This window comes from Phyllostomus hastatus, unplaced genomic scaffold, assembly GCF_019186645.2.
Source record: "Phyllostomus hastatus isolate PE091 unplaced genomic scaffold, TTU_PhHast_1.1 phas_scaffold_46, whole genome shotgun sequence".
Lineage (NCBI taxonomy): Eukaryota > Metazoa > Chordata > Mammalia > Chiroptera > Phyllostomidae > Phyllostomus > Phyllostomus hastatus.
This window is the reverse complement of record NW_025334032.1, coordinates 23,237,101-23,249,243: the sequence shown is the minus strand read 5'-3', so window position 1 is coordinate 23,249,243 and position 12,143 is coordinate 23,237,101. Positions and strand designations below refer to the sequence as shown.

Genomic DNA, 12,143 nt, shown 5'->3' with positions numbered 1-12,143 from the left:
ATTCAGAGAGTTTCTAAGTTGATGTACTCATTGACTTGCTGTGCTGATGATGTACCTGGAGAGGACATGGAAGCTAATGCCTCCACCCACCACCCCAATACATTGTCTTATAAATGTCTTCCATTTGGATGTTCCTGAGTTGTTCCTGAGTTCCTTTTATGGGTGGGTGCTATATCCTAAAGTGGGTGCTAGAATTTCCTGAGTAGCCTATTACAAAGGCTACAGCCTTTGTAATAAACTAATAAACATAACTAAAGTATTTTCTAGAGTTGTGTGAGAAAATGAGCAAATGTAAGAAGTCAAATATCATACTTTTTTAAAATGTAATAATGTGAAAGTAATTTTTGGCTATTAGGAAATATACATTGGTATAGGGCAATTATGATGTAAGTTATAACAGGAAAACATCAAAACTTGTGAAATGATGATAATAGGTTGGTCAGATCAATTACAGTATATCCAACACTGCATCCCTTTCTAAAATAATATTTTAAAATAATTTTTAATGGCATGGAAGTATATTTGCAAAATTATGGCAAGTGATAGATACATCAGGGAAAAACATGCATTTCTGACATTTGGATTGCACATAGAAATTCTTTGGGTTGCGTTTTTTACAAAAGCACAAGTTATGTCTTTGGCCTAAGATCTTCCTGGTCATCTCTAAGTCAAGATTGTAGCAACCCTGTGATTTTATGTCTTAGTTATTATAGCTTTATAACAGGTAAAAAAGTAAAGGTTTTCGAAGAAGCCCCAGCATCCAGATAACATTCAAAAGCTAGGATGATCTAACAAAAAATATGCAAGACAACCTCCACATCGAAAACTGCAAAACATTATTAGAGAATCAAAGATCTACATAAATGTCAATATCCTAAAAAATCAATGAGTATTTATGATATCAAACACCAAAATCCCAGAAGCAACATTTTTTTTTTTGGAGGGAGAGGCAATGTGTCGCTGGGGAAAATTGAAAGACTGATTTGAAGGTTTATATGGAAATGCAAAAGGCTACAAATACAAAATAGCTAATGTAATTTTAAAGAAGAAAATGGAAAGCAGACATTTACACTACTAAATATAAAATTAAAGTAATTAAAACAATGCAATATTGGTACATGGATATATAAACTGACCTATAGACTAAAATAGAAAATATTATTTTGGAGAAGTTGGAGATTAAAATGTTTTAATAAAGTCCTCAGAGAAAAATTAGGTGTTGAGCCTGGCACAATTAAAGGTTTCTTAAATGATATACATGAATAATATATAAAGGAAAACATAAGTGTATTACATTATGATTAAAAACTACTAAATAGAGATTTAAGGTTATAGAAGGACAGACTAGATATGCTTTTCCCTTTTCTTTCTATTGTATATAGTTTAAAAACCTAGGTGTTATATAAAAAGCAAACTAAGAATACTTTGAAAGCTGGAAACAGAAAGGCAGACCAGCCAGGGACCTCATATATCCTAAAGTGGGTGCTAGAGAAGTCAGCAACTCAGAAATACCAAATGGCATAGACAAAAGGAAGCCCTCAAGGTAAGCCTAACTTCTTTAGCCAAAGGAATAACCTGGCAATGCAGTACACTCTTAAACAACAACTACTCTATTTCTGCCAAACAACACAGAAAAAAATGTGACCACACTTCCACTCTCACCAGAATGGTATGAGCAGAAGGTTAGTGGAGAGGCTTTTATTTCCTGATCCTTACAGTAATTGGGGACCTTTACATTGTGGGTGTGAATAATCCTGTATTTCTAGCCTTCCCTGGCAATAATGAAGCAGTGTCCCTTTCCCCTATTCTAGAGCTCTGAGGAGAACTGGTAAAAGAGGTTTAAGCAGGATTCAAAATCTCATAACATAATATTCAAAATATACAGATTTTAATCGAAGTCACTCAATCCCAAGGACCAGCAAAGATCTCAACTTAAAAGAGAAAAAGAATCAACTAACACTAGCACCAAATGACACGGATGTTAAAAACACCCTTCAAAGAATCTAAAGCAGCCATTATTCTGTAAACATGCCTACATGTGCCCTTTCCTGTGTATAAAACTCAGTGATGGTCCCAGGAGCAGAATGATGGGGACAAGAGAAGAAATTAGTGAAGCTGAAGACAGAACCCCTCCAAATAGTCAATTTGAGCATTAGAATAAAAAAATAAATAGAGCTTCAAGGACATGTGGAGATACAAGAAAAGATATAATATCCTTGGTATTGCTATCCTAGATAATAGGAGAAAGGACTTAAAGATAGAAAAGTATTTGGGGAAATAATGCCTGGAGAGTTTCCAAATTTGTCAAAAGGCATAAACCTACAGATGAAAGAAGCTGAAAGAACATCGTATAAGAAGAACCCAGTGAAATCCATAGTAGGATACAACATAATAAAATTTCTGAAAATTAAAGACGAAGAAATAGGACCTTAAAAGTAGTGAGAGTGAAATAATACATTATGTATAAGAGAAACAGTTACAATAATGGAAATAAAACCATCTAGGAACTAGACATACAAATACTACAGAAGACTGCCATCCTAGTTAACTAGTCTTCTATCATCTTATATAATTATGGGATTCACCTAATGTTCTGTGGGAAATGAGCCATGCATTTGAAAGTCCCCTGGTTTGTCATACCAGGCCTGTATGGCTTTATAGAGTACTCATCTATACAGCAGTGATTCTCTGCCTGGGAAAGTCTTGATCATTAGCCCATGCTCAGCTGGGTAATTCCCCCATGGAGGGAAAAGAAGGAAAGAAGAGAGAAAAGGAAATATAAAGAAAGGAAAAAGAGGGAAAGGGAAGGGAGGGAGAAAGAGAGAGAGGGAGGAAGACGGACTTTTCCTGCTTTGCTCAGTAGGAGCTTTAAGCTGCCATGCTTTTTCACTCCCACACCATTTTTAATAAAAAATACCTAACTGGCAGCTTTCCCTGTGTGACTGGGGTTTGTCACATGACAGTCTTCATTTTAGAAGCTGAATCTTAGGCTGTGGCACTTACAATACTTTACTTGGATAGTGCCTATTCTATGGCAGATCACTTGAGAAGCCCAAATTCTGTAGGCATCATTATTTCAATTGCTTCAGCAAACAAAATACCTATCTAAAATTTGTCTCAGGGGATAAAAATGTTGTGCTTACTACATTCTGTCATTCAGAAGAAGAAGTGAGTCATGAATATTGAGAGCTAACTAATTCTGTGGTTTTGTGGATAGACTTCCATTGATAATTACACATTTTATCTACCTTTTGCAATCCTGCCCTTTCAGCGCTTCTTCCTCCATTTTTCTTTATGATGCTGAGGCTGCAGCTCCTCTACAGCACTGTGAGACTGATGAACTAGGCTCTCTTCTTTGTCATTGTACTGGATGTGGTTGCTTTCTCCATTTTATCCATCAGTGGCCTTCATTTCATTTCTTAAATCTCTCATCTTCTAATTGCCTCTTTCTGATTCCCCTTTACCCTCATTTATTGGGGAAAAAGGAGGCTATTGTGTGTACTAAACCTGTCAATCTAAAATTAGAATCATACTGAGGGTATTTTAAATCAAGTTTATTTTCATTTATTATCCTGAATTATTCAGTCAATTTTAGAGAGGTTGGAAAGTTAAGGCTTCTTTACCTCACTCTCATTTAATGTAGGTCCTTTGTAAAAGTTATCAGTTGATTGATCTATTAATTGATGTATCTGTGTATATGGTTTCATTGATCAAAAACAGAGAGAAGTTACTTCTTATTTATAAATATGAAAAAAAGTCTATCTTACTTATTACATAATTCTAAAAAACACTTATAAATTTCATATTGTGATACTAAGTGAGCAATATACTACATGGAGATAGGCATTATTTCAACAATACAAATTTGCTAAGTATTCGTTGTGATAGAGTCTTTAAATGTTTTATTTATAGGACTTAGAACAGGAGAATAGTTTATCAAAAACATTCAAATATATGAAGACTGAATAACATGCTATTAAATAATGAATGGGTCTATAATGAGTTCAAGGAAGAAATCAAAGAGTATCTGGAAAAAATTAAAATGAACAAACAACAAACCAAAACCTATGGGACACAGCAAAGGCAGTACAGAGAGGAAAGTTCAGAGCAATATAGGCCTATTTAAAGGCAATAGAAAAATCTCAAATAAAAACCCTAACACTACTTCTGTAAGGACTAGAGCAACAACAACAATAAATGCCCAGAGTGAATAGAAGGAAGGAAATAGTCAAGATCAGAGAAAAATTAAATGACATAGACACTAAAAGAACAAGTCAAAGCATTGATAAATCCAAGACCTGGTTCTTTGAATTGACAAATCTTTAACCAGACTTATCAAGAAAAAAAGAAGGAGGACCCATGTAAATAAAATCAGAAATGAAAGAGGAGAAGTTACAACTGAGATCACAGGTATACAAATGATTGTAAGAAATTACTATGAACAACTATATGTCAAGAAATTGGACAATCTGGGTGAAATGAACACATTTCTAGAAACATGCAATCCGCCAAAACTGAGTCAAGAAGAAGCAAAAAGCCTGAATAGACCAATAACAACTAGTGAAATTGAAACAATAATAAAAAACTCCTGGCACACAAAAGCCCTGAACCAGATGGATTCACAGATGAATTTTATCAAATGTCTAATGAACAACTAACTTCTATCCTTCTCAAACTATTCCAAAAATTTCAAGAAGATGGAAGACTCCCAAACTGTCTTTACGAGGCCGAAATCATTCTAATCCCCAAACCAGACAAAGACATGGCAAAGAAAGAAAACTACAGGCCAATATCGCTGATGAATATAGATACTAAAATCCTCAACAAAATACAATCAGGATTGAGAAATACATTAAAAAGACCATATACTATGATCAAGTGGGGATTCATCCCAGGGATACAAGGATGATACAATATTCACAAATCAATAAACATTATACATCACATAAACAAAAGGAATGACAAAAAATTACATGATCATATAAGTAGATGTGGAAAAAACATTTGATAAAGTATAGCACCCATTTATGATAAGGACACTCAGCAAAGTAGGAGTAGAGGAAGCATACCTCAACACAATAAAGCCCATATATGAGAAACCTACAGCCAACATCATACTCAATAGGTAAAAACTAAAAGCTTTCCTATTAAGGTCAGGAACAAGACAAGGGTGTCTGCTTTCACCACTTCTATTCAAGACAGTATTGGAAATTCTAGCCACAGTGATCAGACAAGAAAAAGAAATAAATTTCATCTAAATTGGAAAGGAGTAAGTAAAACTGTCACTGTTTGCAGATGACATGATAGTGTACATGGGAAACTCTATAGACTCCACCAAAAAACTACTTGACCTAATAAATGAACCTGGAAAAGCAGAGGGATACAAAGTCAATATTCAGAAGTCAAAAGCATTTTTGTACACCAACAATGAAATATCAGAAACAGAAATTAGGAAAAAATCCCATTTACTATAGCAATAAGAAAAATAAAGTTCCTACTAATAAACCTAGGCAAGGAAGTAAAAGACCTGTACTCAGAAAACTACACAACACTGAAGAAAGAAATTAAGGAAGACAGAAATAAATGGAAGCATATACCATGCTCATGGATTGGTAGAATTAGCATCATAAAAATATCCATACTACCCAAAGCAATTTATAGATTCCACACAATCCCTATTAAAATACCAATGACATATTTCACAGATATAGAACAAACATTTCAAAAATTTACGTGGAACCATAAATGAGACTGAATTTTCTAGCCATTTTTAAATTTAATTTAATTTTAAAAAATATTTTATTTATTTATTTTCAGACAGAGAGGAAAGGAGGCAGAAAGAGAGGCAAAGATCAATGTGTGGTTGCTTCTTGTATGCCCATGCTGGGGACCTGATCCTGGACCTAGGCGTGTGCCCTAGATTGGAAATCAAACTAGCGAACCTTTGGTTCACAGGCTCACACTCAATCTACTGAGCCACACCAGTGAAGGCTCCTAGCCACTTTTAGAAGGAAGAACAATGTAGGAGTGATCACAATACCTGATATCAAGCTATATTACAAGGCCATTGTAATCAAAACAGTCTGGTACTGGCATAAGAACACCCACATAAATAAAAAAACAGAATAGAGATCACAGAAATAAACCCATGTCTTTATGGTCAATTAATATTTGACAAAGGGGACAGTAGCATAAAATGGAACAAAAATAATCTCTTCAACAAATGGGGTTGGGAGATCTGGATAGCCACATGCAAAAAAAATGAAACTCGACCACCAACTTATATCATACACAAAAATAAACTTATAAAAAACTTAAATATAAGTTGTGACACCATAAAAGTCCTAGAGGAAAACATAGGTAGGAAAATTTCAGATATCCCCTGCAGCAGTATTTTCACTGATATGTCCCCTAAAGCAAGGAACATAAAGGAAAGAATAAACAAATGGCACTTCATCAAATTAAAGTGCCTCTGTATGGCTAAAGAAAACATCAGGAAAATGAAAAGGGAGCCAATAGTATGGAAAAATATATTTCCCAATGATAAATCAGACAAGGGTTTGATCTCCAAAATATATAAAGAACTCACATGACTCCACAGCAGGAAGACAATCAATCCAATTAAAAAATGGGCAAAGGACCTGAACAGACACTCTTCTAAGGAGAAAATACAGAGGGCCCAGAGACATGAAAGGATGCTCTGCATCACTAGGCATCAGAGAGATGCATTTAAAACCACAATGAGATACCTCTTCACACCTGTGAGAATGGCTAGCATAAACAAATCAACAAACAGCAAGTGTTGGAGAGGATGTGGGAAAATGGGTCCTTAGTGCTATGTTGGTGGGAATGCAGGCTGGTGCAGCCATTGTGGAAAACAGTATGGAATTTCCTCAGAAAACTAAAAATGAAACTGCCTTTTGACCCAGTGATTCCACTGCTGGGACTATATCCTAAGAATCCTGAATCACCAATTCAAAAGAACCTATGCATCCCAATGTTCCTAGCAGCACAATTGACAATAGCCAAGTACTAGAAGCAGCCTACGTACCCATCAGTAAATTAGTGGATCAAAAAACAGTGGTACATTTACACAATGGAGTACTATGCAGCAGAAAGAAAGAAGGGATTCCTATCTTTCGTGATAGCATGGATGGATCTGGAGAGCATTATGGTAAGTGAAATAAGCTAGACAGTTTAAGACAAATACCATATGATCTCACCTATAAGAGGAACCTAATGAACAAAATAAACTAATGAACAAGGTAGAACCACAGGCAAAGAAGTGTAGAAGAGAGTGAATGTGACCAGAGGGGAGTTAGTGGTGAAGTGACTATTGGGGGACAGAAGGGGAAGGGACTAGACCTAGACGTTTATGAATGGCCAACATTGTGTCCATGGACTGTGGGAGTGGGGTGTGAGTGTAAGATGGGCAGGGGAAGGCAAAGGGGGAAAATGGGGACAATTGTAATAGAATAACAATCAAATAACAATCAAAATGATTTAATAAAAAAGAAAATTAGGTTAAACAAATAAATAATTAAAATTAATCCTGTATTTAGTGAGCACTTTGCTTCAAACACTGCTTTTATTTCTTCATGTGTAACAAATGATTTCATCCTCATAAACTATATGTATACTTTTTAATCATTTGGGTATGATTACTATTTCAAATTCCAAGATGGATAAACTGAGGTATGGAGGAATAAATAACTTGCTCAAAATCACATTGCCAATGTAAAAGATTAGAGATATTGTTACTAAAGTTTGAAAAAATGTGAAAATTACAGAAATGGTAGAATTTAGCACTGATCATTAGGTTCTGTGAGTAAAATAGTTCTTGTACTGAATATGGGCCCAGTTAATAACTCACTGTGTGCCCTTAAAAGTGTAAAGTTAATTCTTATGAAATATACATAAGTATAAAAACATCTTTTACAGGGTCAGTATGAATATACAAGTATATTATAAAAATGCATAGAAAGTGCTAAGATACATCCTAGCAAATGGGCAGTACAGGTTGGCTATTTTCATTTTTGTGCCAATTAGTATCAATCAACTCACAGATCTGTCTCCTCAAGGAAAAAATAGTATCTGATTTTCAATATTTCATATTTGGTAACATAAGTTGTTTTATTGAGTGAATAGATGTCATAAAATTCAGATTCATTTGTTTTATATACACAGGAGTGGGCAAAAGCAAAGGTACAGTTGTGAGTATGTGAAACAGAGTAAACTACAAGAATGCATACATAATGTAAAGAATCCAAACCTGCAGATCTTTTTCCATACATACCACTGTAAACCTACTTTTGCCAACCCCCTGTGCCTACAAAGTGTGTACCTCTGTTCTGTACTAAGAATGATTGCCCACTCTTCATATTTCATGTGTTTTGTTGTTGCTTGTTTTTTAAATTGTAGTTTTGTCATGGAAGAGTTTGCAAACCTGTCAGTAATTACAACAATCCAGTAACCTGTAATTCAACAGAGAAATGCCAAGGACACGGGGTATGTAATGGTTACTCTATTTTTATGTATAGTTTTATAAAGAATTCACATCAGTAACATTTCCAAGGTAATAAGGTTCAGAATTATTTGATGTGGAAATTTCTTATGGAAAGTTGCTGTCAAATAAGGAATTATTTATACACATACACATGAATTATATGTTCAATCAGACCGTTACAGGTCCTATTAGTTATGAGCTTTGAACTTTGTGCAAAACGCCATATAAAAACTTTGTATAAAATGCAATACAAATATATCATTAGATCAAGATTGTGAAATTTTGGGAATATATTTATTAAAGATTATACATATATATTTATACATAAGTATAAACACTATGATTGAGTGTATGTTTACTGTTATGTATTTAAATATGCAGAATATATTTAATTACTTATATTACTTATAGTCTACTATTCTTGTTAGGGCAGACTTTCTTGTCTATTCTGATCTGTTTCACCCTTCAATGGCTTCAATTTGTAGTCTCCTGTATGTCTGTTCCACACAGTATTTGAAGTCATTCACTAATGGACTAGGGTACAATATTAATTTTTACTTACCTATTATAAATAGTGCTGCAATGGATATTGTTGTGAATTCACTTTTTCATATTTATCTGATTTCTTAAATTGTTAGCAATAAAATCTTTTGGACCAAATGTATGCAGCATTAAAATTTTTGGTAATATTATATTGTCAAGAAACAGTACACCAGTTTTTACTTCCACTTATCATGTGCAAAAAGGTGCATTTCCTCAAACTCTGGTGTGACTAGTTTGTCAGTTTTTTAATCTATTCTAATGTGCTAAATCCATTGTTAATTTGCATTTATTTAATAATTAATGATACAGTTCTTAAGTATGTATGTATGGTAATATTTGCCATTTGCACTTCTATTTGTCCATACATTGTGAAATTATCTACTGGGTTATAGAAATGTAAACTTTGAAGGTTTTCAAGCATGCCTTTGGCTTTAAATTTGTAGCTAGTGTCTTCTGCCATATTGATGCTTCATATGATATATAGTGATCTAGGAAAAAAGTGATGTATCTGTATGTCTTGATTCAAAATTTTCTCCCACATCACTAAAATGTCCTATTATTTACAGTTTATTTTCTGTTTCTTTCCTTCCCTAATTTTAATTACATTTTTGCACGAATCTATTTCCAGATTCTCTATTCTGCTTCTGACCCTTCTTTCAATTCATCTACCATATCACATTTATAAGTACTTTTTAAAATTATTGTTATTTCTTTATCCTCACCAGAGGACATTTTTTTAGAGAGAGAGGAAGGGATAGAGAGAAATATTGATGTGAGAGAGAAATTTCAATTGACTGACACCCATTTATGCTCTGACTGGGGATTGAACCTTCAACATAAGCATGTGATCTGGCTAGGAATCAAACCCGCAGCCTTTTGGTTATGGGATCATGCTCCAGCCTACTGAGCCACACCAGTTAGGGCACATATGTAGTTATTTTATAGGCTTCTTATTTTCTAGCAAAATAAATTTTGCTATCCATGTCTGTTCAAGCAAGTGCTTCCTTTAGATGCTCCCCTGTATTTTTTTGTAAAGGTCGGCTCTGGTCATAGCTAGTTTTTCTTATCTAGCACAACTCATAATAAATTTAAACTCCCACAGTTTTATATTTTCTGGTCTCATAATCTCTATGCTTTTCTAGAGTAAGCTATTTCAATTGATTCAACAATGTTATCTATTATTTAACAATACAAGAGACAACAGGAAATTCCTTTGACATTTGAAAAGATAGTGAATGGACATGTATTCTATCAAATTTTATTTTAAGAATTATTTTCCACATTAAAATAAGCACTACCTATGACATACTAAGTTCGAATACTTTAATAATGTACATTGACTAACAATGACAAATAGTGTATTCAATTTTTATATTGCATATATAAATTGCATATATGTGTTCTCATTTTTCATTTGGTTTTGGTTTAAGATTTGTAACACTAGAGGCAATTGTCAGTGTGATTATGGATATGCCCCTCCCAGATGTTCATCATCACCGTCATCCCCAGGAGGAAGCGTAGATGATGGGTTTTGGTTGTTTTCTGAAGGTCAGTATCTAGATCAGTGTGCTCCATTAGGACTTTCTACACTTCTAGAAATATTCTTCAGCTCCACTTTGGATGTGGTTGTTGAGCACCTCGTGTGTGGAAAGTGTAATGAAGGAACTAAAATGTCCATTTTATTTTACTGTGTTTAATTTAAATTTAAATAGCCACTTGTGACTAGTGGCTACTACATTAAACAGTACAGCTCTAAATCATACTGTCAATCAAAATTTTACATAGGCTTTTAATTCAAATCCAGAAGTGAACATTTTAATAGGCTTCCCCTGAATTTTAACCATGGTTACCCAAATATTTCTACTGATACAGCAGAGGTTTCTAGATTGGTGTTATTAAATTACAGAATAGGTGACAGTTTTATTTGACAGTCTATATTCCAAGGATGTTAACTATTGTGATATGCTAGTTTGTAACCAAGTTGCATCTTTAAAGTTAACTATACTATAGAAAGGTAAAAATAACCAAGTCTTTCACCCCCATAGCATATGGATAGTAAATGGTACAAAACATTTTTGCATTTATTTGGTGAACATTCAGGAACAAATGTAGTATATTTGATTTTTCTAAACTTCACAATGTATAAATCTCATCACAGTTTAATTCTATTAACATCTTTTCATTGTTGGCACTTTTGTTGTTATATATTTTATTTATATATTATATTATAAACCTGATACTACATTATTATTTGCAATAAATAGATAATAGATTGTTAAAATTTTAAAATATAAATATTTACATTTGTCCACCTATTTACTGTTTTGTAGGGCTTTTCAACTCTTCTGGCACATTCAAATTTCCATATGGGTCTTTTCCTTTTAGCCTGATAAAACTTCCTTTTGTATTTCTTTTTGTGTGTGTATCTTGTGGTGACCATATGTCTCAGTCTTAGTTTTACTTGAAAACATTTTTATAATGTCTTAGTTTGTGAAAGGTAGTCTTCACGGAAGTGTATTTCTACATTGAGAATTGTTTCTCTCAGCAGTTCACAGGGGTAAGCACATGATATCCAGGCTTCCATTTTCTGATGAGAATACAGTTGTCATTATTCATCTCAATAATATAATGATTCTTTTATTTTTTTTCTCTGAGTTTCAGACTTATTTTCTATTTTTGATTTTTCACAGTTTCACTAGGATTTACCAAGATGTGTTTTTCTTTGAATTTATCCTGTTTGGGTTGCCGAGATTATTGAATTTATAGGTTGATATACTCTTGGAAATTTGGAGGGAAACCCGCAGCCATTGTCTGTTTTTTATTTTTTAAAAAATTATTTATTTATTTTTAGAGAGAGGGGAAGGGGGGAGCAAGAGAGGGGGAGAAACATCAATGTGTGGTTGCTTCTCAAGCACCCCCTACTACAGACCTGGCCTGCAACCCAGGCGTGTGCCCTGAGCAGGGATGAAACTGGTGACCCTTTGGTTCGCAGGCTGGAACTCAATCCACTGAGCCACACCAGCCAGTTCTCTTTATTAATATTTATTTTTATTAAACATATTTGGCTTTAGAAAATTTATGCACATTAGCAGTT

At 33.9% G+C, this 12,143-nt stretch overlaps 1 protein-coding gene across 1 annotated transcript in view; it reads left to right on the top strand.

Annotated features, from left to right (window-relative positions):
- LOC123807758 (A disintegrin and metallopeptidase domain 3-like) overlaps positions 1 to 11,807 on the top strand; it is an 89,452-nt gene extending 77,645 nt beyond the window's left edge. Inside the window, exons 17-19 of the mRNA XM_045821798.1 lie at positions 8,422 to 8,508; positions 10,480 to 10,597; positions 11,740 to 11,807. Of these exons, the coding sequence (XP_045677754.1) occupies positions 8,422 to 8,508; positions 10,480 to 10,597; positions 11,740 to 11,807 (273 nt within the window). The remainder of the gene's footprint in view (positions 1 to 8,421; positions 8,509 to 10,479; positions 10,598 to 11,739) is intronic.
- Positions 11,808 to 12,143: the final 336 nt, after the last annotated feature.